General features: G+C 36.7%; 2 protein-coding genes across 3 annotated transcripts in view; one reads left to right on the top strand and one right to left on the bottom strand.

Annotated features, from left to right (window-relative positions):
- The window catches only part of LOC136754752 (5-hydroxytryptamine receptor 4), a 108548-nt gene extending 97176 nt beyond the window's left edge, over positions 1-11372 (bottom strand). Inside the window, exon 1 of the mRNA XM_066710867.1 lies at positions 11219-11372. The gene's annotated coding sequence lies outside the window, so the exon portion shown is untranslated. The remainder of the gene's footprint in view (positions 1-11218) is intronic.
- A 7528-nt stretch (positions 11373-18900) lies between these two features.
- Positions 18901-27842, top strand: part of LOC136754751 (putative cytochrome P450 120) — a 99946-nt gene continuing 91004 nt past the window's right edge. The window contains exons 1-7 of one of the 2 annotated variants that reach the window (XM_066710865.1): positions 18901-19102; positions 19825-20029; positions 21197-21274; positions 21985-22069; positions 23737-23772; positions 24430-24569; positions 25914-26037. In XM_066710865.1, coding sequence (XP_066566962.1) covers positions 19840-20029; positions 21197-21274; positions 21985-22069; positions 23737-23772; positions 24430-24569; positions 25914-26037 — 653 coding nt within the window. In that variant the 5' untranslated portion in view covers positions 18901-19102; positions 19825-19839. Of the gene's footprint in view, positions 19103-19611; positions 20030-21196; positions 21275-21984; positions 22070-23736; positions 23773-24429; positions 24570-25913; positions 26038-27842 lie in introns of those variants that run through there. The other variant, XM_066710866.1, reaches the window with a different exon arrangement.

Raw genomic sequence — 27842 nt, 5'->3', positions numbered from 1 at the left:
TTACTGTTACTGTTTATGATGGTATGATTTTAAGATGTAAAGCTTTATCATTTCAAACCAAGGTAATAATATACTTATCATGTAGCAGGTTATTCTCTGCTACAGGCTATTTTACTGGTATTTGTTTTATACTCATTGTTAAAATATCCACTGCTTTATTGAACCAGTTATTGGATTTAAGATTAGTGAGATCTTCAGCATAAATAAAACCTGGATTGCGGTTCTATAGGATCAGGTATACTTATCACTGACATAGTTTGTTAGGTTAGGAGTGTCATAACATTTCCCAGAAGAAGTTGATGATTCAGACCCATAAAAACTAATTTGCAAGCGTCCAGGTTACGAGGTACTGGGATTCATGCATTTTCTTCATATGGCTCTCCCTTAAAGGAAAACTAAGAGGAATAGGAGACATAAAAACACATTACTTTACCATGATCTTTACACATTAAAGAGTCAAAGCCTCTCCAACATGGTAATATTTCTATTACAAAATACAGTACTTTAAACTGCCTAAAGTCAGATGTCTTTGTGAAAGCATAAGGGCGCATTCTCACATTCACTGTTTGCTCAAACAATGAGCCTCATGATCACCGAACTGTAAAGTCTTCACATAGCACTTAATGAACTGTAGTTAAGACATTCGATTAGTCTCCAGACTCACCGAAGAAAATAAATTGGTGAAACTAACAATAAACTGTGTGGCCAACATGGCTGCCAATTTTGAAACTGTACTGTGGTGAGACCAAATGTAAGATATTAGTGAAAGAAAGGTGTATATTTGGTGTATTTCTAATTTTTTAATTGTTTTTAGAGGCTGCATATGCTAGGAAATATGTAGGAGCTGTGCTCTCCTCCACAAATTTCCCAGTCTTAATATGCCTATAAGACTCTTGGCTGCTATCACAACATACACTTCTTCAAACTTGTCGTTTTATTCACCTGTGTGAATCCCATCACTGGATTATGTATTTCTGTCTCACCATGGAGTTTGCTGTGATGAACAAAACAATTTCATTCAAAACTCTGTGTTCCTGAAGCTATGATGTCCCTACAGAAGCAAGTGACTGTTGATATTATATTCCACTTGGGAACATTTTTATATTTTTATTTTTGCATTAACAAAAGGGTTTAAAACATGACTGAGATTGCGCTGATGTATATTGTATTTTTATGCACATTGTGATAATTACTGTTATTTATTAATTGTTTTTAAGAAGAGCATGAAATAAAAGGGTAATTCCAGATTAACTCAACCAGATATCTCACCATTGTTGTAAAGTCTTAAGCCGTCTTTGTGACAGCGGTGTTTGAGAAGACACAGAGCAGTCGGTTTCTAGAAATTTGATTTCTCTATAATTCCCTTCTACAGATAATTAATGGAAATGGCAACAACACCAGCTCACTTGTGAACATGGTTCCATTAAATGAGGAGGCCCAGGTTTCTTAAAGTGCCCATGGAAAATAAAATTGATACTAATTTATACAATTTGAATGGAAGCCTCTGCTTAAAACAAGATTAATATCTTTAAAATCTACGTTTACCTCATTAAAAAAAGTATTATCATCTCATTATTGTCTTTGGCAGGAAAGAGTCTCAAAAATAATAAAGGACTAAAAGCAGAACAAAGTAAAGTATTGGCAAATGCAGACCTACCTAATGATATTTTACACTGGTTTTCAGTAACGAAGAAACCAATAACATGCCTCAGATTTGAGAAGGCCCCCGTGCAGCTTGTGAACAATCTCATGACTCATAAGAGATACAGACACTCAAACTGCCTCAAGCTGGGTAAAATAAAAAGGAATTGTAATTGAAACTCCAGTAACTTCTTTCTAATCAAGATGTAAATTGTTACTATTTATTCATCTATGTATAAACTGTTTTATACAGCAATCAATTACACTTTGATGAGTAATTAGTATTGCAACTTGTTTTGTTTCTTTACTCTTACTATCCTAGAATTTCTCTGTTGATACATAAACATAGTTAAAGATGCTGCTACAGAGTTGTCCTACTTGGGCTAAAACCTAACCTGAAAAGGAGAAACTTGAACAGGCCTTTGGTAAAGGTTGGCAGGGATGCATCGAAACATGGTCATGGTAAACAAATATTTGTATGCCTCAATTTCTGACAAATTACACATACATGAAATAAAAATATCAACAGCGTGATGGCAATTCTTTGTGCACTACTTTTGAGTGAGTCCTCTAGTACAACATTGTAGTCCAGTTATGGAGTCATATGGTCATTCTATTTCACAGCGTAGTACCATTGCCCACTGTACCCGAGTATGCAGTGAGATATCAAAGAAAACACTACTGAAAGTGCTAAGATAATAAAAAGCAATGATTAACCGGGCATACACTGAACCTCTAGCAGTTTATCTATGTATCTACCTACCTACCTGTCTGTCTGTCTGACTTTATATGTATCTCATTCTGAAAATATCATCTTTGCTTTCTATTCTATAGAAAGACAGAATTGTTCTTTTTTAAATTTGTATTATGAAATACTGTTTTGTGGACCTTTAAATTAGCCCTCTGGGAGTTTTATGTGACACGTCCCTAATTATTTCTCCTTTTGTCCTCATTAGGAAAAACAGATGTTAAAGAAGCTCATCAGTACACGTTTTTCAGGCCACAATGTGTCAGGATTACAGGAAGGGTTCTAGACCCTTTCAACAAGGGGGCATAGCTGGGGCCAGTTGTAATATTAGGAGGGCCATCAATTTCTCCGGGAAGGGGCAGGTGGGGTGCTAACGGTGTTTTGTCCGTGATGTTAGCTAGAGGGGTAGGTGGGGTGCTAACTGTGTTTTGTCCACGATGTTAGCGGGGGTGGGTGTTAACAGTGTTTTGTATGTGCTCATTAGGGGGGCCACAGGAGGGGCCAAGCTTGCTGTCACGGGGGCACTGACCCCCCCTGGCCCCCCCTCAGAACCGCCACTGATTATAGCCTTTGTGCATACACCACAAAAGAAAGTATGTTGAACTTAATCCAAAAGGGTTAAGAATGTATCAGTAATGTGGGGATCAGAGAATTATCTTGTTCAATGAAGTTCATACATCACTCTCCCAAGATCAATTGGCAGTGACCTGCAGAACTGCCATTCCTTGTGGAGTGCATTCCTGTGTGCTACAGCTAACAATACAATTATGACATATAACCACAAGGCATGACATATCGCTGTAATAAAACAACAATATCGCTTCAAAAATCATATTAAAAAATGTATAATAAAAGTCAACATTATCACTCAATTATAATGACTCCCTTTTATCTACTGAACTTCTCTTTTAAAAAGTATGTTTCTAAGCAATGTCAAATTACCTTGAAAGACTTATACTTTCACAATGAGAATAACCAGCAAGGTAAAGGGGTATTATGCGGCATGTGATTTGATACTGTATCATCCTTAACTCTATTCATATTTACTCCCCTAGCTGCAAGCAGACGCCAAGGCTAGTCCACAATAACAAAGCTATGTGCATTAATTTAACGCAGTACATATTTATCTTCCTTAGTCCAAAAGCACAAAAAATATAGCATGATAGAGCTGAAATCCAACCTAACATATTTAATCACATATTTGATATTGTCTACATTTTTTACTATGATACAGTAAATTTAAGTTACTGTCATTACAGTCTAGATACTGACTGCTGAACAGCTGATTTCTGCACAGATTTGTGCTGTTCACAATCTACACATTCATCATCACAAATCTTATAACTTCCAACAAGCCAAAAAAACACACATCCAAAGTAGGCTGCCTCTATTTCATTCTTTAAAGCACTTTGAGACATTTTACAATGTGCATGGAGCACTGTATAAGGTCTATTTGACAGATTGATGGAATTTCTTGGATAATAAGTCAAATCATCTGTCACTTCCAGATATTATCAAGTTTCTGATTTAAAAGATACATCAAAAACCCACAGGAATCCAGCCCTTGAGAACTGTAGCTGCCAATGCTTGGTCTAGACTATAGGGCTCAAACTCTGACCAGAGGTTATCAGCTGAGCCAGAGACTTGCAGGCCTAAGTTCAGTGCTAAGGGGTAGTTCTGTGGGACAAAACATAAAGTTTGTGGATGTCCATTTTCCAGGAGGAAAGTTTCAGACATGCCATGGGATGAATGGATGTTGTGTTCAGTTGATATAATATGGCTCACACAGTGAGTTTGGAAACTTGTAGCAACATTTAAGGAATTGAGCCAGGCAAATAGTTAACTGTGTTATAATATGCCTTTAAGTAAGTAATGAAGTGTTAACTGTATCTGAAAGCCTTCATTTGATAAGCAATATCACTTGGATCTACTGCCCGGGTGATTGCAGATTATTTGCTACCTGTGAAATCTATGTAATGTAAACAGAGATTGCAGGGTAGTGGAAACTCAAAAAAAAATGCTGCACTAACAAACTTTTTTATTGATTTTATTTTGAAGGACTGAGACAGGATTGAGGAGTTGTGGTCAGTGAAGTAAAATATTACAAACTGTTGCCACAGAAAATGTACAGCAAGCCAAGGCACGGGTGTTGCTTGACGGAACCTACACTATCCTGATATAAGTGATTCTGACCCATAACCTCTTACAGTCTTGAAAGCAAATATGTTTTGGAAACAGACAGCTTTGGATTGTCTGAACTATTTAACTTTATGACTTGAAAGTTTGTCCTGCCTCGTTATATCAAGTCACCTTCTGATGACTTTTAAGTTACATTTTAACTTCCCAAAATAAGTTCCCAAAATAGCACATAATTTAATTCAATAATTGAAAACAGGCTGTTTATGTTAATTCTGATTGAGTAAGCTACTTTTAAGTTAACAAAAATATGTAGGCTAATAAATATTAAAGAAAAACACATGAGCTCCATTTAATTTTATGGAGATTAATTGACATCAAATTACAGCAACAAGTAATGCACCCCTGAACTCACTTTTAATGGCATTTTAACAATCCCATGGTAGTATGTTCCAAGATGATGCTCCTTCAAGCTGAAGTGAATACATTTTAAGTATTTAAAAAATATATATTTACCTATAAAACCTGTTAGACGTTTGCTCTCCAGCACCGGAGTTCACCACCCCTGCTATAGAGTCAGAGTGTTGTAATTTTTAATGACTTTCTGCCTCAAGAGATCAACAACTGAACATTTGTTTTTAACAAGCAGGCAATATATGGAAATAGAATAAGCTATATAGGGGTAATAGAAACATCGCCATATACAAATTACAGCCAGGCATTTATTTTGCACTGTGTCTTATGTCAGCTTCAGACCAATGTAAATTAGGCCTACTTAAAGCACATTTGTAGAGCCACAACTATGATCGCAGTAAACAGCCAGTATCCAGACCAGTTTGTTTGGTACAAAGCACAAGTTTTCTTTGATTAACATCTGCTGTGTTAATATTTCATTTGCCAAGTCTCCAAACATACTTGAGATTTTTATTCTCAAGCTTGTCAAATACAGAAACAAGTCTGACTTCACTATAAGAAACCCTGTTAATACCAATAACACTTTTAACAATTCAGTAGATATTTGCCCTATTATAATGCACACTCAGCAGATTGGAAAAGATAGAGCTATGTCAACTGCCTGACACAGAACTTTCTTCAGTTGCAAAGTTGCCTGCTTACCAGAACCGTATTTAAACTCACAGATAAACTGTCTCTCTATAGTGTGTGTATATATACACTGAATGTAAAAACCATTAGGAATACTGTCTCTTTCCTTGAAATAGATTGAAGAGGTGAATCCAGGTGAAAGCTATGATCCCTTATTGATGTAACCTGTTAAATCCACATCAATCAGTTAAAGGTTATAGGAGGATTTCTAAACCTTGACAGAATTGAGACATGGATTGTGTATGTGCACCATTCAGAGGGTAAATGGCCAAGAACAAATATTGAAGTGCATTGGTAGTAGGTGGTATGGTAGTAGGTGCCAGGTTTGCCGGTATGATTGTGTCAAGAACTGAAATGCTGCTGGGTTTCTCACGCTAAACAGTTTCCGGTGTGTATAAAGGATTTTATAAAGGACATCTAGCCAACGGCAGGCCAGTGATTGAAAACAGCTCATTGATGAAAGAGGCCAATGGAGGCTGTGACACCAATTGAGCAAAGCAACTGATGGGCTACAGTTAGTCATCTTACAGTCCAGTACAACATTGGTGCAGAAAAACACATAAAATAATGCACAACTTGTGGCAAAACACAAGAAACTGATTGCAGTGGGCTAAGGAACAGAAACACTACACATTGAAGGATTGGAAAAATGTTGTCTGGTCTGATGAATCCCAGTTCCCGCAGGATGCTTTCAGAAGGATAATTTCCCTTCTCACAAGGCTAGGATTGTCCAGGAATGTTTCCATGAACATGAACATGAATTCCGCTTACTGCAGTGGCCTGCCAAATCACCACATCTCAATCCGATTGAGTATCTGTGGGATGAGATGGACGAGCTGTTCGGAGTAGAGATCCACTACCAGCCAACTTGAAACAACTGTGGGAAGCACTGGAGTCAACATGGGCCAGCATCTCTGTGGAACGCTTGTAGAGTCTATGCCCCGATGAATCAATACTGTTCTGAGGGCAAAACTCAATATTAAGAAGGTGTTCCTAATGTTTCGTACACTCAGTGTATGTGAGTGTCTCTGTGTGCATTTTTTTTTTTTTTTGGGGTATTTGTATTATTTCTTTATAAGCATTAGTCATAGCAAATGCAATGCAGTCTACTGTATTCTCTTCCTCTTATGCATACAGTTAAGATATACTGTAATTCCTACCCTACTAAAGTGAATTACCTGATACAACAAACATTTAAAAATTAAAAATAACACAACAATACAACAGGGATTCAATTGAAGGCTATCACTCTATGGTTTTGATTTTGGTGTTACAATTTTTTCAAGTTTCAAGTAATGTGATTAATTTAGACATAAATAAAACTATGCATTGTGTTTTCAGTGCTTAACAAATAGGTAGGTGAGACTGCTGCCGCTTATGAAACACTGAAAAACATAATTCAATTAATTATACTATTTTTATAAAAATATATATTGGAATGCCAAGCACAGTGCAAAATTCTAACATCGGCTATCATTGTTGCATTACATTTCTAGATCCCGCTCACTTCAGCTTTTTTATTTGAATACATTTCAATATAATGTAAATAGTAGAAATATGGCTAAGCTTACACTGCACCTCATTTCCTGAGGCTGCTGAAGTCCCCATTCTTACTGATTTCACTACATTTTTGGAACTGAAAATCATAACATTTACTTTTTGAACAACATGGAACCTCCCATTATCATTAAGCCTAGACAATATAATCTACACAGCAGTCCCCATTGCAAATGCACTGGAGTTTTATATCACTCAATATCGGTCACTTTTAAGTGAATCTAAGAACAAATTCCTTAAACATTATTTTTAAATCCTTTAAATAATTGTAAGCAAAATGATAATGGTGTTTAAAAAAATTCCCACATCAAAAATAAATAACTAAATAACTATAAATAACAGAACTGGTACCTGTACATTACATTTCATTTTAACAAGACTCTGGGAGTGATAATATTAAAGGTGTTTAACAGGTTTAATTGTGATTGATTTTCAGTTAAGTGAATAATCATGAATTAGATAATCTCTAATAATATATTAATCATATTTTAATCCCTTTATATCCATTCAGAGAGTGTGCAAACAGAAAAAAAGCTGGCTAGCTTCTGTATAACTATTTTGGTTGTTTACAAAGCAACCATATCAAAGAGATCAGACTTGCTGTTCAAATAATTATAATCTGTTCTTATCTGCCTAGTAACTCCATATCACACTGTCTGAAGTTGCTTATCCTGCTGGGGTGTAGAAGATGCCATCTCGAGCAAATGCACGACTTGTGAATTCTTCTTTCTTCCTTATCTTTTAAAACATCAGACCTTCTGGTAAGATTAAGGCATATGTGGATGTCCTATAAACAAAATAGGGTTTTAAAATGTTCTGGGTTATCTAGAAAAGCCATCATTTACCTCTTATCTCAGAACTACTGTGACATTAACCAACCTTTATATTTACTCCAAGAGGTTTGAACATTGCATTCATACAGAAATAATTGTTCCCCTGCCTAAATAAATGTTGGATATCATATAGAATGTCACAAAGGCCTCGATCAAAGAATAATGTCAGTCCACCTTAAACCCAAATTCAAAATCTTTCACTTGGTGGTGGATTTCTGCTGGGAACAGGCATTATGTATCTATGTGATGGAAAGCTGCTGTTTAGTATTAAGTTTGAAATTGGCAACAGCAGGCGTGTCAAATTCTTGGCTAAAGAACATCAGAACATAATGAATAATACAAACAAGAGGAGGTCATTTGGTCTGTGTTTTGGTCTTGCTCATTTGGGTGCCAGTACAGTTATCTATATTATAACATCCAACAGTTCTTCAAAGGATCCAATGGTATAAACTTTAACTATCTGTCTTAGTTCCTTGTTCCAGACTGCTACAAGGCTTAATCTGGGCCTTAGTGTGAAATGGACCAGTCAAAGTAAACACTATCTTGGAATAGATTCCCATTTCCTTTCACTGAAGGATAAATACGGAACACTCAGGAACACCCTATTTTAGGTGAGTACTTTTCAATATGTTGTGAGGTATTGTTTGATAAATTTGACACTAACAAGACCTTAATGTGTTTTCCAAGTGCTTAAATTGTATATCTGTGGAGAGTAACACAACCACTGTTTGTCACATTTCCTGTCTACACAAGCTGGAATTACTGTAAACCATATCAATAATCAACCATTTTACCTCTCAATAACTGTTAATTATGTTGTATTGAAACACACAATGCTGACAATACTGGAAACCAGATAAAATCTGAACCTTAATCCCCTTGCTGGAGAAACTGCTCAATCACAGATAAACTTTTCAAAGCCTTGCAAGTCAGGAAATGTCTACGGCCAATAGCTATCCTGTAACTAAGAGACATCCAAACATGGCCATGTTAACCATTACAAGGCCAGCTATATATAGCTTTATCATATGGTGTCTGCAATCTTTCTAACTAACCTTTTGTGTTGGAGCACTGCAATACATACAGAGTCATGACATATAAATATGAGCACCCTAGGCATACAGCTAATGCTATGCAACATGAGAACAGAGCAAACAAAGGCACTGGCTAGACAAGGACTTTTATCGGACTCAAATTGGAGACAAAAATAACAGGAACATATTAAATGCAGGTGGATTTATTATAATAGATGTGAATCTTTTCTACAAACAAGCTGTGGGCGTATGGCAGAAATGACTGAACGCATGTTACAAACTAGATAAACTGGGACACCATGTGACCATGGCCGGATTTGATTGACCTCCTTTAATCAATCATTTTTGATCAATAATCTTCAAAAGACATTGATACTTCTAGACACACACGGACATTCTGGGACCTTCCAGGACAACTCTCCGAAGGGAACTGCACCACAAGAACTACAGATGCATTGATCTAAAATCAGACAGAACCTCAATTCTCTTCATTTTGAATTTCAATATGTATTTGTGATGAATTTAGGAAAAAATAAAAATGTTGTCCAAATTAATAATCACTTGACAGGACGTAGGACTTCTGCCCTCCAGTTGTTGCTTTTTCAGTTCCGGTAAAAGTAGAGGTGGGTCATACCCATCCATACCTGCTGTTACATTTATGTTTTTTACCGAAGGAGGCAACACATACCCAACTTAAGCTGAGAGAGTGCGAGAGAGGGAGAGAGGGAAGGAGAGGGAGAGAGGAAGAGAGGGTGGGAGAGAGAGAGAGAGAGAGAGAGAGAGAGAGAGAGAGAGAGAGAGAGAGAACCCATGGATTATGTCCTGCTCCTGCTGCACCCTCCTAGGCAGCAATGCCAGTCTTTAATTGATATCATCACTCATCTTCATTTCTCCCAACTGTCTGCAAACAACCTCAAATGAACTCATTTGATCCAGTAGCATCAGACCTCCACTTTATTCTGCATACCACACTTTTTGAGCTTTTTAGCATATTTATTACGCAGGCCATTTGAAATAATTGTATATGTAAAACAAATAGTACTTCATCAAAATCAAATGGCTGTACTAGTTTTGTAGAATAATAATAATAACAATTGTTTATTAACGGTCACATTAATAGAAAGTACACTATTTATCATTATATCTATTAATCATGAACATTTACAAATTAGCAAATAGGTGCCCATGAAATGTACACCAAATAACAAATAGCCTAACCTTTGGAAGCTCATTATTAGAGAATACTGATATATGTGTGCTTTAACAAATGTGATATACTTTTTTTATAATTTAACAGTTGATTTGATAAAATATGAAGTAACATTAAAATATTGCAGTATAGTGAAAACATCTATGTGGAACAGCTTGCTTACTGTTGTATTTGTAAACTAGTTTTGCTCACACAATAATGCATTCATTCTTTCTTTATTTTATTTTATTTTGCTAGGGAAAATATATGTATATTATAGTAACGAAGAGCACAGTCTGAACCGAATCAGAGCTCGAACAGGTTTAGTTGTCCGTTGCATTGCACATTGAATACAGTGCATATATTTTCCAATTGTACCCAAGGAGGTGCACAAAAGGGTTAAAGTTGCCTCCATCCAAACTGAACGATTTCTTTCTTTACTTGAGCAGAGATCCAGTCAAACAGTCTTTAAACGTCCTTTGTCGAATATAAAACATGTAGTTATAATACTCTTATACTACTGCTATAATAAAGTATCGTTTTTCCCACTGTACAACTAATGATTCAATCAATGGGAGAAAACGTGGTTTTGAGAAGAACTGAAAACTTGATTGAACTGTAAGGTTTACACATTATAAGGTGATTCATGGAGCATTAATACAATTTACCCTCGTTGCCATTAAATTGCCCACTTATGACTTAGCAGCGGTGGTGTATGTGTCTGTCACATTCATAATTGGTTGTAAGCTACACTTGACTACCTTTTGTAACATCATAAAGTTTAATTTTGCGTCTCTGAATCTGCTGTGATACAATCTGTCTATGGAGAAACCCACTAATAAGAGAATAACCAAACCGAAATATCTCCACTTTGACTATGGAGTATTGCCTGCCTATAAGTGCGTATCATTATTACAGTCCTGGAAGGATCCCGGTCCAATTGATCTGAATGTGATTATGACAGCAACTTTCTTACCTGTGGGTTGTGAGCCTGCCGTCCTGAGCTGCTGAAGAGTCTCATATTCCTTCAGGATCTTCCCATTAACCCAAAACACGGTATTTGAGAAAATGCCATCAGTCTCCGCAAAAGCAACACCTGTGCGATGGCAGTTCGCAGGGCAAGTCTCGCCGAGGTGCCCTGCCTTTCAGATTTGAATGGGAGCCGCTCAGTGCAGTCCAGCGGAGCCGCGGCGCACAACTGCGCCCCGCAGCGGCCGCTGTGAGACACGGCAGGTGTTACTGCAGAAGACTCATCTATTTTTAAACTCGCGTCTGCTACAAACAAACGAAAAGTTATAGCGTAGTAACTACATTCAAGTGTGCTGTGTTCATTCATCGTTAATGGTTTTAACAAAATATTATTCGATTTTATTGCTTTTTTCCTTCTTTTCTTTACATGCAGTTGTTTCGGTCGTTTGTAGTGAGGGGTAAAAAGTGAAGAGGAGTGAACTAATTATGAATGAGTTGATTGTTTTCTACATCAATGTTAATACCATTCCTAGAGACTGGTTAACCTCATCAGTCCAAATTACAAATCTCAGATATTTTACTTATCTGCTTAATTTCTACCAGAGAGCAAAGAGATGGTACATCGGCCTACCTAGAATCCAAAGTCTCACATTTGGGCTCTGGACTTATAACCAGAGAGTTATAGGTTTAATTCCCTCATAATACACTGCTGTTGTACCCTGAAGCAAGGTACTTATTCTAGAAAAAAACAACATATAAATGAGTACTCGTGTTAGTCATCTTGGGTAAAGAGTATCAATAATAATAAAAGTACAGGGTGAGAGATGAATCAGGAGCAGTTATTTTTGCAAACTCTCAGAGCACAGAATTCTGGCATAATTACATTTTTTGTTCTGTATTGCCTCAATGTTTAATTTATTCCAAATAAACTTTCTATCCAGAATGACTTGAATATTAAAAAGCAGCTATTTTTCTTCTGTTTAATTCTTTGATACTCTTTTGTGGCTAGTTTCACAGACCTTGATTAACACTTGTCTTAGACTTCCTATGTGAAAGCTTTGTGTAGTTAATCTGGGTTGTGAAACCAGTCCTTTGACTTTATTCTCAAATTCTCAGATGTGGTCTAAGTTTTAAAACTTCAAGTATGTTTAACCCCTCAGTACATACTATTTTGTTTTAAAAAAAATGACATCCCTCTAATCAGTAAAATTAAACAAGCCATTGATTTTTCATCCTGAAGTTTTGTTTACAGTAAAAAAATAAATTTAAAAAATGGCATTGTATTTTAACCATATTGAATGCCAGGTCAAACTATGCGTTAAACCATTCTCTGTATAACTCCTCAAGTCTTTACTATGACCATTCCTTTTCACATTTTTTATTATTAAGTTCATACTCAATGCTTCTTGAAAAATTGTCTGAGGATAATGCTTGAAATGTATCTATTCTATTGCAGTGCAATTCTATTTTTGAAATATTATTGATGTGTCCTTTATTTCTTCTTTTCTCTTTGGAAAGTTCTGAACAAGCTAATACACATAAGAGCACACTTTGAATATGTTTCAGACATGTTCAGGGTTTTGAGGAAAAAGTCCATTCAGACTCTTACCATCCTTCTCTGGGTGAAACTGTACTCTAGTGTGTGTTGCTTTTGTGTTTGTTTTGTTTTTGTGGACTGTTTCTTCTCTATTTTGAAAATGTGGTTTTGCCTGATGTTTTGTGTCTTAGTCTTGTCAGTCTTATCCCCCAAGATCAGAAAAGAAAATCCTTAGTTTTTATTGACGCAACAATATATTTGCTTTACAATACACATTCCAGTTTTGTTGAATTAGTGTAATGGAGGACAACCTTTGATCATCTACTTTTGATATATTGTACTATTCCTTTGCCATAGTTTCCAAATATGGCACTGTGGTTTGAACCCCTGTATAATTGACTGTATTATGTCAATTTTTACTTTTTTGTAAGGCTAAATTGCAACAGTTGTGTTACGAGTACAAGGTACCACATTTCAGTGAAGACTTAGGGAGGCATGAAAAGATGATAAGCTCACAAGCAGCTCATGCAACCATTGTGGAAAAAAATCATTTTCAGAAGGACACGTTAGCATAAAAGTTGCCTGAGCTGACTGGCAAGGTTCACTGTGTCTCTGAGGAAATAAGAAATTAAAGTAATGTAAGAGCCTTATCTTGATCTTGATCTTGATCTTGATTTAATCTTGTCAAACAAAATGCTGCTTGCGTCAAGATAGGTGCAGGAGATTGGTGCTGTCTGGAGACTCATACTGACTTTTTTGCTGATCATGAATGGAGTTTTTTTTTAATAAACAGAACAGACTGATACCAGGGTTGCCAGATTGGTGGGAATCCCTCAGTTTGTGGGGGGAAGTCAGAGCCATGAGGGGAATGGGGGAAAACATTGCATGGGAGAAAGTTGGGGGGGAAACCAAATGGAAACAAAATGCAAGAAATAGGCGGAATTAGCTTACTCTTTGACCATCTTTTAAACTTCTGTAATGTATTCATTACCATTTAAAATGGCCTGCCCTCTAGTTATGAATCACTTTCTATAGCTAGGGCCTTGAGCGTTTTGGGACAACACCCACGAACACTCCAGTTCACAAGCCACATCTACAACGTCATAGGCATTAAGGACTGCCTGGAGGAATTCCTTAGTGATACCTAACATATTAGTTTATTGCAAGAATGCCTCAAAAAAGCATCCACAAAGATTTGTTTATATTTGTTTTATTTTATATATATTGTATTTCTGCAGATGTAACAATCTTTTACTTAAATATGTCAGAGTAAAACTGCACACAATTACCAAAACATGACTTGTTAATAATGCACCATAGTCCATAGTGTGTTTTGGCATTATGGAAACATCCTACTTTTTTTTGCACTAAATACTAATTTAAATGCACACCTTCACAAGAGGAGACAGAGTTAAAAACATCTCAACTGAAGTATTAGAGTCAGAAAAGAGGATACGACTTACCTGCTGTTTCAGAACAACAGAAACATAATCAGTAAGCTACCCTTTAATTACAGTTTCTTTAGTTCATATTTTGGGTATTGATTTGATTGATATTATTATTGATATTTGATTCTTGCTTTAAAATTATTAATATGTAGGATGGTCAATATTATTATACATTTACCTCCCCTTCTCCATTATGAGTATGTGTGTATTGAGGGGAAAGTCTGAAAATAGGGAGAGATTGACTTAACACTCTGGTGATTTGCAGCATAGTGTCTGGCAACTCTCACTGATACTGACCAAGCCATGTGTTTTTTAACAATTGTAACTGATTGCTGAGGAGAGAATATGCATGGACTGAAAATGTAGGACAGGATAGTCAAGAAGTCTCACAATTTGGATGAAAGTACAGGTTTATATGGCAAAAGACTATAATAAATAATAGATAAATACTGCAAAACTGGGTGAAAATGTAATTATACCATTTGAAAGTTTGTGTAAGACACAAAGCCAGCACAATCCAGTAAGAATATTTCCTTATTTTGATGTTTTAAATGTTTATATATGCAGTAGAATGCATTACAGTAAAATACAGCAATCCCTTGTTTAATACGAGTAATACATTCTTGAACTGTGCCATGGGTATCAAAACCGTATTGTGCAAGGGATTATGTCATATGGGAAATAAGGTGTAAGGGAAATCATCCCCTGAAACTTAAGGTTAAAGTTCAGGGTTAAAAATAATTAAGTGTAGTACATATAGCCTATACTATAAGAAACAGCTTTTATTTTTACATTTTGTACATACACAAAAACATTAGACATAAGTGTAATACAGTACTGGAAAGTTATTCAGAGGTTGCGAAGGGCGTGTTAACTATGCAACAAGGATGTTCTCACAGCAAGAGTCACGGCGCCACTGTGAGGCTGTGACTGTGAGAAAAGCATGAATGGGAGTCACACCATTCAACAAAACAGATGACAACGAAATATGTTTTAATCTCTGACTTCTGTTGGCCACATTTCACCACCACAAATCCAAATGATTTAATGTTGTTTCATGGTAACTATTTTGTTGGTGAAAAAATACCTTTCCCCTACCTTTAGCTAATTTTTGAAAGCTTATTTAATCTCCTTGGCCATTTGTAATCCTCTTTGTAACCAGTTTTATAATCCTGCAAAGATTGGGCCACAATTGCTATCTGCACCAATGCATCTCCCAGATGATTCCCATGTCTGTGTATCCGAGGCTATTGCTGACCCTTGACGCACCATATTGTTACGGCTGGCAATTTTAGTTTCAGCTGGGATATCGCTTGGTATGGTTTTCTATGCCATTGTGCTTTTTCCCCCGCTTGTACTTAACAAATCCATTAGCATCTCAAACTGATTATGCCTAGATGAGTAATACTGCAACATAATAAGACGGTAGTGTTCACAGGTGAAAAAAGAAACATCTGCTTCTGCTAGCTTAGCAGAGGAACAAGGTATAGTCACCAAATTTTCTATATAGTGAAGTCCATTGTTCCAAAAAACAAGCCTATTTGTGCAAATGCTTTACAGTCTGACATCATCCCATCACAGTATATAACATTGTCAAAATGTCCAGTGTGTTAGTCTAACCATTCCACTCTACACTGTACCAAATACTTTTCTTTTCTGCAACAGTATAAATAGACCCTGTACAATTCAATAGTCCATCCATCCATCCATCCATCCATCCATCCATCCATCCATCCATCTTCAAAACCGCTTATCCTGGTGAGGGTTGCTTGGAAGCCAGATCCGATCCCGGCAGGCATAGGGCGCAAGGCAGGAATACACCCAGGACAGGACACCAGTCATTTCAATAGTTAGCTTCCTAATACATCTAAACCCTCCATTCTGTATGTGTGTTATAACTACTTTGCTACTTACTTGTGATGTGACGACTACAGGAATTTGATCTCACCTCCTTTGTTCTTCAAGTTGTAATGCTAAATCCCCTTTCATTTGGTGACCGTGCATTTCCTGGATTAATGGCATCAGCTCTTACTATAAATGTGACGCCATAAAGCAAGTGTTACATATTCTAAAAAAGCAGGCGATCAGATGATAATTACCTGTGTATGTCAGGAGGCTGGACTTCACAGCATCTCAGTTACATCATTCACATATACACAATTATCATGTTGACTGCATTTTTAGTGTTTAATAGATTATGCAGCATTTGAAATGATTGGACCTTTTGCTAAACTCTAAAAACATTTACGCTTGCACGTAAAATTATTTCTCATTTATTAAACTGGGGGCTTTCACATGCATGCTGGGAAATGGCATTCCCCACTCATGTAATAATCTACCTGAGCTCATAGCAGTCTACTCATGTATGTAATGAGTATATGTGTAATCAATGATTTCACCATGCAAAATTAGCAAAAATCTAAAGTAGTATCTTTAGGCAATTTCAATATTCCTCTATATATATCTATATAAATCTCTGTCTCTCTCTCCAGAGGAATACTACCCCAATTGTCCCACAGCGTAATTGCAATGACAGCAGATCAAAAGAGATGCTACTCTTCAGGTTTATCACAGAGGTGTACTGTAGTGAAGAGGTCAGAACACTTACATTCAATATTTTTATTCTGAGTGATTATTCTTTTTATTCTGTGCAATTCTTTTCAAACCAAATATCAAAAACAATCACTTTCTCATTACAGTTAATTCATTTCCATTCATTGTGACTCCAGCTACAATCATGCATGGCTTCAATCAAGACAGCAGACAGGTACATCTATTTAAAACCAAAACAGGGTGGCATAATGATTCCTAAATGATTAATAAACCAGTCTCCTGCTGTTTTATGACCAAGTAGGACATTGTGGTGGCCTTAAACCCCAGAAAGAGTCTAAAAGCAGAGGTGGGTTAGCAAGGCCACAGGGCATGTCCTCAGGGAACTGTTTGTGGAGGACCTCCATTCCTCAAGTAGAATCCCATCATTGAGACAGCCTGGTCAGAGGTCCATCTTCTGGCAATGTGTTCCCACTGACTGCTAGGTTGGCCAGGCTGGAGATCGCTCTAGTAAGCTGTAAGTCCTCCAGTGGTCAGCCAGCAAAGTGACCTTGGCCTGGTCCTCACAAGCCCTGGGTCAGGGTGACACCAGATCCTGGGCATTAGGCAGCTCACACTCCCTCCTCTCCAGTCAAAGTCAGCAGTGGTAGCACTTTGCACTTGGATTACAGTGGCTCCTCCTCCCTCACAGGGTTGCTTGGCAGTGGCAGTGGCAGTCATGGCAGCTTGACCCTTACAAGGACTCTGTGGATAGAGTACTTGAATAGCAGTCTGGTAGCAACGCTGCCTCAACCATGCAGATTTTTGGTTAGTGACCAGAAGTTACCCTCATATGTGATATGTCATAGTGGCCATTCTCAAGGAAATACTTATGCTGTCAAGTTGCAATGTCATACTCATGAACAGTTACAGTAATGTAGCACCTCCTAGTGGTGAATTATTTACACATTTACTATTTGCCATGATCATATCTGTGATATTCTTCACTAAATATATAGCAAGGCTTTATTACTACTCTATATTATACATATCCAAGATCGATGTTAAAACATTTGAAATAATATATATTTCAATATAGAATGGAACAATAACATGAATGTCTTTTTACTCTGCTCTACGATGAGCTACCCTTGAGACCAGAGCATCACCCTCAATTCTGATCCTTCATTGATGTAGATACATTTTAGCATCATCCAAATGGGTCAAACTAAAAATGATATATCTCAGAGACCAAAAAAATGTAATGTTCACACACATATTAACAGAGATGAAACACTCTCGGTGGCACACAAATGTTAATGATCAAGCTACAATGAATATGTTCAGATAGCTATATTAAATAATACCTTATTACAAAACTTATTTCAACCACAGCAAGGGAAATTGACTCTTAAGTTAATATTAGACTTCAAAGAGGCTGCCATCTATGAAGGAACATAATTATACAATTAGAAAATTGGTTACATTTATAGAATTAGGTTTCTCGAGTGCATTACATTCACACAGTGCTGTTCTGTACTGCTGTTAGATCATATTTAATACTGTATTATAGGAAACAACCTTGTCTCTATGGAAAGATGAGGCCTTGTTGTTGCCATCACTAGTACGGCTAATAAGCACTGCTCCTTCTCTCCGGAGTCTTGCTTGAGCTTTAAAACCTTTAGATTCTCCTACAGCAACCAATCAGAAACTCAGACAACCCCAAAGGAGAGATGACATTACAGATAATTATACACACCGTTGACGCTTCTGAGGAGGACAGAGGTGTTTGTGTGTACACCAGATTTCTCTCTCATTTTGTTGGGTATTAGTGTAATCTGCAGTTGCAGCGATATATCAGGTAACAACTCTAAACCTTGTTCTCAGTGTATTTAGTATTGTTTTGGTTTTGACAGCAATTACAAATAATACATTTAAAGCGTTGGGGGAGGAACCACCACTAACACTTAAAATAGGTGATTGGAACTGTAATTTTTTTTCTTTCCTCTGCTGGGTAGCTGACAGGGAGACAAGCACACAGAACAACTAGTTATAGTTCCAGGGTTAACTATGTAGAACATAGCTGTCAATCATTGAGCCAAAAGATCTTCTAGTTTTAATTTCCCATTTACTTAACTGAACTAATTATTAGCTAAAATGCAGGAAGTGTTCAGTTCATGTCTAGTTTTGGAACCGATGATCCCAATCTCAAGCTTTGTTTGAAAATATCTAACCTGTTCGGATTCATAAAAACATATTTTATTGATAAGGCTATCTTTTATATATATGTTCACGATAGTGGTTTCATTTTATTTTTGTTGGTGGGGATATGGAATGAAGAAAGAAGAAAAAGCGGAGACAACTTCCTGTTTTCTGGGTGTGTATGCTTGCATGCCTTGTGTATGTATTTATGTATTTGCTATTGCAGTAAGTAAAAAAAACAACAACAATATTCTAAACTCCAAACCCATGTGAATGGAAGAGGAAAGGAAAAAGGAAACAAAGTGAATGGATCATTGGAGCTGTACACATGATTTTAAAAAGGAATAGGAATAGGAATTCTGATTAATTAATAATGAAAGCAAAATGTAAAAAAAATTAGAGAACACACACTCAGGAATTAACATTTGGAACATTTAACAATGTTGTACCATTCCAATTAATGTTTCCCTACGAATAATAGATCAAAGCACAGATGAAGCAAAGAAGGAAGAAGTTGTTTGTTTTCTTTTATGTTGCAAACTTGAAACTATGCCATCTTTGTTAATAACCTGTTGAAACAGTGAGCATCAGGTGCATACTTGGCAGCATATCAGCCTGTAATAATACACTGGGAAACAGTCGAGGAGAATAATGTGCTCTTTCTCACTGCTCACCTGGCGCTAAGGGGCAGCGGTTCACCAAAACATCTGGGAGCAGCCTGTGGATTCAGACCATGGATGCAGACTAGCCTATTTAAAGGAAAAACAATATAGTATTAATATAAGCAACATTGCAGTAATCCATTTCACACATGTTTACGGGTGTACAATATGAAGGACTGTTTTGGAAAAGTGAATTAGAATGTAAAAAATAAACAAACAAACAAATGTGTTGCAGTGGGACTCTGGCAGCATGTCTCAGGCACCGGGGCATTCTGGGGGCTCTCTCCTCGGGGATAAATCGCTGGAGTTCTACCGAGACCCGGTGACCTTCTGCGGCCGCCGGATCAAGAAGCATGGAAGCCGGGTTTTTCAGGCACGACTGCTCAACAAGTCCACATTGTTTGTGTGTTCAGTCCAGGGGATGAAAGAATTACTGTGTGGTACGCCTATTATTATTATTATTTACTTATTTTTGTATAATTTAGCATAACATATAATCCTGGTGTCCGTTCTTTGTCACTGGATGAGTAGGTTAGCCAGCAAAATGTCAGGATAACTTGGCATAGGTTTAATACATATGTTCAATTTAAATATATGTATTTACATTATTAATATTTCAAATTACCCTAATAGGGAGTCATCATGAGTTCCAGAAAATTACATTATCTACGCCGTGAGGGCTGTATACGGCTGAACGCGGCTGTGTCATGTTTTGTGAGGCTTCCTAGTTCATCTTCAGGTTGAGCTTTCATACTTTAGTTTACCCACTGTGGATGACATTTGCAAAAATTGTATATGAAATATTGGGCGTGAGGGATTCAAAATAATCCCTCATATAGTGTGGCACCACCTAGATGTAGACAACTACGCCACCCCCTTAGGAGCGAGAGACCCCTGCTTTCCAAGCCATATATAATAAATATCCCCACAAACAGGGATACATTAGAGATGAAGTCAAGGAGAGGTACAGTTGAATTACTTTATTTATAATTGGGAACAACCCTAGACATAGTCGATACATACAATATAATGCAAATCCATCTGTTTGCTGCTGTTATCTATGAAGGCCGTCCACCGCCAAGCACTGGTAATAGGACAGGACACATTATATAACACAAACATACACAGAGTAACCAGTGCAAAAAACAGTACATGTTCCAACAGCCTAGAAATAATATAGATGTCTAAGTGATGAATATATATTTATATACGGTATACTTAGCTCATTCCGGGTTAAATCAATGTAGCCTGAGGTGAACTGGAGTGACTTTGTATCTTTTCTGTTTACATCTTCTAGAAATGTCTTTATTGCATTCAGTATATGGTCCTGTATGATCAATAATCAATAATGATCAATAATAAAATGTAATTCCTTTTATTGCAGATTTTCAAGGTGCATGCATGACACACTATACAGAAAAGCTACTGGTGCCTTTTCCACATAATATAGCATATTTTCATATGAATCAATAGTTTATTCTGATTAATTCTTTCTTATTTTGTTTCTGTACAATGTCAAAATTATGTTGTGTTTTTGACTGCCAGTGATCTGATTTGTGATGTCCATAATTATGTACGAGGACATTGTTTATCTTTATTTCCTGTAGATAAATCGTCTGTGTTTCTGAAAGATCCGTCAGATGTAATTCACCATCTGTATGGCGACAATATTGTAACCACAAATGGTAAGAACCGGTTATACTTAAAAAAAGTGTGTTTAATGACAGTGTGAATAAACCAGAAATTACTAATGAGAAATTACTAATCTAATGGAGTAGAGACAGCACAACCTTAATAAAATAGTGATGCATAATTGTTCTGATCTTTAGATGGTTTTGTTAATTATTTAAAAAGAAACCTGAATAGCCTTTGTTTAAGAGTTCTCCCTCTTAGACACTAGATGTCGGTATAACACAGAGAACATGTCACTGCAGCAGAGCTGTCTTCTGTGTAATCTGTAATAGGAATTGACTGGCAAAAGCTTTGACTACTGAACTTTTTGTGTTGAATGATCAATTTTTTGTGCTCCTTGATTGTAAGAGCATATTATATATATTTTTGTCTTTTGGGAATTGTGTTTACCTGTCTGTCTTTCAATGGAAAGTTTAAGTATGTTCAGGCTGTTCAGTGCAGTCTGTTGGATAATGCTAGTTGATTCTAGGTAAACTGATTTAAAAACATGTATTTCCTTCTCCATTTAATTGATTCAATAGCCTATAACTTTTAAAACCTCAGCTGGATCAAACTGTATTGTTGCCATTGCTGTTATAACACTACAATATGTTTTAGAATGAAAGAAAAGGGAAATTATGTCTCCAGACTCCAGAATTAACTTCTCTTGTCTCTTACCTCTCACCTCTCTCTCTCTGTCTGTCTGTCTCTCTGTCTGTTGCAGGTGAGGAAGCCTGCTTGCTCAGACTGTCCCTAATGCATCTCTTCTCGGGAAAAGCCATCGACTCATGCTCGGACTACATTAAAAGGTGTTGGGGATTGGTTTATTTTTTTTTGTAACTGAAAACTGCAGGGTCCAATTATTCAAGAGTTATTTAAATAAGACAACATCTTCCAGTTTGCATTGCATTTCATACAATTAATTGATCTGTTAATATTATTATGTATAATAGGCTGATATGCACTGCTACTATCTAGAAGTTGAAAACACATCAGAAATATCAGTTGAATTGACTCTACACCAGACGCCCATTACTTGCAGTTGTTACTTTCAAATTACTAAAAAATCTAAGCAACAAGATGTGATCCTTATAATGAAGCACAACCACTTGCCAAAGCTTTAGGGAAGAATGTTGCATGTTTCAGTTACTGTGAATTACTAATAGATTATGGCTCTTCAACAAGTATTCCTTTATATAAATGTTAATGGTTTCAGGTTGCAACTGGTAATGGTTGATGATTTTGGTCCATTGCTACAAGCAGCACAAGAGATATGAGGATATCATACTTGGTGTACTCTGAAATGTCCACAGCCATAGACAATGTCCAATGCTTTATAGCAACTCTTAGCCCACCATACAGACAGCACTGCTAACAACCTTCATTGCTTGACTCAGATATGGATGGAATTCAAATTTAAATTTCCTAATTGAAAGTTTTATAACATAAAAACTAAATTAACAAACAATATTTTCTGCTCAGGCGTCGGCCTTTAAGTTTCTCACGATTTGCAGTAGATAACCATAGAGCTTTCTTTAACACAGGATAAAAGTACCTGAGGCCTTTATATTTTCTCAGCTAGCTCTGTACCCTCACCTGACCATGCCATTTTCCTGAATGTTGTCCAATGCAATGGGAATGTGGTGTGGGTGTCTCTGGCCCTCTTCTTGTGCAGGATCTGTATTAGACTCCTCCAGGACTATTTGGACACATTCTACCTTTCTTTTCTCCTGCTTTCATTTTTTCCAATCTTATTTTTTTTATCCTGAATAGTCGTCTCAACAGTGATATCCCTTGCCCTCTTCACGGCTTGCTTTTTTTTAGGGATATGAAGTTCACCACCTGGGTCGACGTCTATGACTTCCCTGGACTCTTCCAAGATTTTTTGGTTCTCTTCCGAATTATCAATGGCTTCTTTCCTGTTACCCAAGTTTTTTTGTTGACTTCCTTTCTTTTTGACTTTTCTCCCTTTTGTAAAATGATTTTGTAGTCTCTTCTCCAATTCTATTTATTTTTTGGTATGCCCTGTCTCTCGAAGATTGGTATTTTACTTGTGCTTTTCCTAATTTTTTTTTTATAAAACTGTCCAGCCATGATCCATGGTTGTTATGGGTCAATACGCCAGTTGCATGTTTAGTTCAGGAAACACTGTTCCTTATGACACTTTTACTGGAGTACTTAAGACTGTAGGTCACATCCTTTCCTAGCAAGTAGTTCAATGTGAGTAAGTTAACCTATAGCTGCCCAGAAGTTCAGTTGTGAACGTCACCTTTTCTTACAGTCATGGACTTCACTCACACTAGCACTGCTATTTTGTGAAAACGCATACAACATGGAGCAGCAGTGCTTCTTGCTGAGCATATAAAATAGGTTTGTGGTATGACTCAACAGTGAATTGCAGATTATATACACTGCTGTTGTAAAGCTCTCCTGTCTCGTTCTGTATTTTTTATTCAATTATTTTTTTCTTTTGTAGGGTTTGTGAATGCAACCTGAGGAGCCTCTCTGAAAGGTTAGTGCCCAAGGAAAAAACAACATTCACACTTGCAATACTTTAGGTGTGTTAACGTCATCACATTACATGGAGATTTTTTTTCTTATCAGGGAGGTGATATTGAAATATGATTAACGCGTAGTCAGAAATAAGTGCACAATAAAGGAGCATTACAGCAGAGTGCTCTTATCGCTCTGAGAGGACTCATTTGCTCTCTGTAATGGACTAGCAATATTTATGTCGGTAATATTTCACAGTTAAATGGACCTGTAGTTTTAGCTCTCTGATGACAGAAAGGCACACTGGTATGAAAAACCCTTTAACAAATTGTTATAAAAATGTCTAACAAAACTCAGTTTGTGGTGCTCACTTTGAACATTTTGTCCCACTTTTCCTGCTAAAGTATGCAATTCCATGCTATATTTATCTTTGTAATTAGGCCCTTATATAAGGATACCCTGGTAAATGTACCAGGGGTGGGAGGCTTGTAGAATAGGAAAAGCAACAAGTGACAATGTCCAGCATAACTAATGACAAACCCCTTTATGGTTACTCTAAGGACCCTAGATTTTCACGTTTTGCTAATTGGATCACATGGATCTGGAACTTTGGCAACAGTTTGTGGGAAATATGCATATCTATTTTTTCTATTTCCTTTTTTTCTTTTCTTTTCAGTGTGGAGCCACAGTCAATCTACACAATGTTTAAGAGACTGGGAACTGAGCTGGCATTGGGGCTCTTCCTAAATGTTGATGCAGAGGAGTCCCCAGAGCTACACCAGCAAATCACGCAGCTGGCTACTCTACACTGGCATGGTATTGGCACTTACTGTCGCACTGTCCTTGTGTGCAGATTTGGGTTGCTCACCTCCACTGCCGAAAGGTTTCCGTCCAGCAGGTTCTACCGGGTCTCCTTAAATCAACAGCACCATAAGAATGATGTTATTTTGAACCAGTTATGCTAGTAATCAGTTCAGTTAAATCAAACCTGGTCAGCTGAGCCCCATTCCAACAAATCTTATATGACACACTTAATTATTTTTTAAACAGTTATAAAGATTTGGACACATTTGGAAAACTTAATTTCAGTTTTCAAAACTTGAATGAACAGGATTCACACTTCCCTAAAAAGTACCTTTTATTAACACCTCAACTTAGCAGTAGCCACAATCTACCCTAGCCATCTCCTTCTCATTGTTGCTTACTACGGTTGAAGGCCCGTTTTACAGCAAGCAGCTCAAGGACATTTCCACAGACCTCTGCATTCCTCTCTAACTGCTGTGTGTCACTATGCATCGATGCAATCAATTCCTCAATTGTAAACACAAGATGGCTTAATATAATTTTGATTTATTGCTGTTTTACGGGCCTAATGCAGAAGAATGGATAGGCGAGTGAGGTCAACAAGACTCCCAAACAAATTTCGACGAACTAAAATGGCTTTGCGGAGCTGCGTCAGATTTGCTCTCCAGAGCGGTTACTGTCACTGGGATTAGAAAGCATCTGGATTCTCCAGTCTGTGTGAAGCACGCTCACTGTTTACTTTCCTTTTTTTTTTTAGAAAAAGCAAGCTGCATTTACGGATTAAAATCTTATCTTTGAGATAAAGCAAATAATTATTCTGGCAAGAAACTGCTGAAAAAGTCTTGGTATTATTATTATTTTCATTTCAATCTCTTATCCAATATTGTACTGAATCAAGAGCATTTTACAGAAAGGATTTATGGTCAAGTGCAATGCATTGGTGATTTAGAGGATAATCCTAGGTCTTTAGCTAACAAACAAAAAGTAAAATAACCTCGTCTCACCTTAGGCATCAGGCACCTACCAATGTCAGGACAGATAACACAGGACTTAAATTGCATAATTAAAAACTGACTGTGTGTTTTAGACTCCTGTAGACATCTTACAGAAACGACATCCTGATGGAGTTGCCAGGTTGCACCAAGTTTACTGCAACAAGGTTGATCTGATGTGCTATCGCAAGCCCCTGACTTTTATCTGCATCCTTTACAGAATCCTCTCTCTATCACTTATAATTCCAGTTTCACTCTCCCTATATTTTTACCGATTTGTACAGAACACACATTGAAAAAAATTTCATTTGATTATGTTCATGTTGCGGTGCGATTAAATTAGTTGTATTCTGGTTTTATTTAGGGATTATTTCTGCACCTGTTAATATCAAAGTACCTATGTGGTCCTCTGGATTCTCTACTGCACTGGAGGCCAAGGAGAAGCTGCTTAAAATTATTCATGAGAGAATGTTGTGTGAACAGAATGGGTAAGTACTGTATAACAGCTGCTCACGTGATACTGGTTCTTATTAAGGAACTCACTCTTTCAATCAGAGTAGATTAGGATTTACATAAATGCATATGTAAATACACAGAAGTATTTATTTATTTTCAATTCGGATACATTTTATGAGAGAAAATATAGAAACATGATAAATACTTCTATTGTAATATTTAGTATTTTGTAGGTGACTTGTTGGTAAATATATTTGTATGGTTGGATATCAGGTAAGAACATTTCAAATTCAGAATTACTCTAACTTATGGACAAAAAGGTTCAATATTCTTATTGGAAATATGTTTTTCCTCAGTGATTTGGTTAAAATATGGACACTATATATATGTTTTTTTAAACTGTGAAAAGGAATAGGATTACGAACAGCCTCTAGCTTATACAAGGTGCCGTTCTCCCATATTGCTAACCTCAAGAGTACATGAGTCACCACTGCAGTATGTTGATGCCTCTGCTTTGATAGAAATCTCTCTTGGTAAGCTCTGATTCATTGCTGTGTGAAACTAAGAAAAAAATTCTGTTGCTTTATTTTGCCCAGAATAATGTTAAACGTTGGATTCTGGGTTGGAACATAACAGGTTTTCATAACATGCCGGGTTGTGTTTTAGTTGTTGTTTGTTATTATGATTAATGCATCACTCTTCCTAATCGTGCAATTCTCTGATGCAATTTAGTGTGTGATGGTATGTATTATTTTCAGTATGATAGGTGAATAGTATGTGATGTGTTGCCATTTCCTTTATTAATTGTATGTCTTTTAAACCATTATTAGAATACTTTTTTTTTTTATTTGCAAAGGCTGAATTGTATTTAACCAGTAGATTAATACATTGTCTTATGTCTTTTTAACAGATATGTAAGGAGGTTTTTTTTCTTGTAGTGCTTTTCCTTCAGATTTTTTTTCTCAATACTTTCTTTGTATTCTGATTCTTAATAAAGCCCATGGAAAGTATTATTTATTTTTTGTATATTATCATTCACATCCTTAATTGCTGATTATATAGGACTGAGAAACTTTCACTCCTGAAATGCCACATCTGAAGAACATTTTCTAAACTGGGAAATACAATTCTTAATGGGATGAAATTGGACTAGCCGTAGAAGTCAAGATTCAGCAGTGTAAATTAAGACCACTATATTATCAAATGTTAATAAATATTGCTATCAATATTGTTATCAAGTTTTGTTAGAGGTGATTATCAGCCCATGGTTTATATTTATTGGTATTATATTATATTATATTCATGGTTTATATAAGTGGAGTATATGTTCAGCCCTATAATCCAGACTTTGCTGGTTTGAATCCTTCTTATGTCTTAGCCAACTTTAAGTGGTATTCCCCATAGAGCTGGGCAGTATTGATTGAGCCAGATCTGGTTTGTCTTGACTTCCGTCTACTTGCAATGCTAGGTGCCTGCAGTAGTATTGGTGAGAGCTGCATTAGCCCTTTCTACACGGCTGTGGCTCTGGTGTTTTGAAAATAACCAGATGGCTCAGCTGTGCACTTTTCAGAGGAAGCATGTGTGTATATATTGTTATCATCTCGGGAGGCGTTGGTGTGAGCTGAGCAGAAAGCACAAACTACAATGGGGTCAGGAAACATGGAAAAATGTCAAAAGCATTTAAGAGAAAAAGTAAAACGTTAAATAATATTAAAAAGCATAGTAGTAATAGTAGTAGTAGTAGTATTAGGGATCAACCCATTTCAAATACATAACTGTTAATTGAGAACTGGGTTATTATACCAGTTATTATACTTGGGGGGGGGGGGGGTTATTT

This window comes from Amia ocellicauda, chromosome 8 (genome assembly GCF_036373705.1).
Source record: "Amia ocellicauda isolate fAmiCal2 chromosome 8, fAmiCal2.hap1, whole genome shotgun sequence".
Classification (NCBI taxonomy): domain Eukaryota; kingdom Metazoa; phylum Chordata; class Actinopteri; order Amiiformes; family Amiidae; genus Amia; species Amia ocellicauda.
The sequence above is the reverse complement of the archived record's forward strand: the minus strand, read 5'-3'. Positions and strand labels throughout refer to the sequence as shown.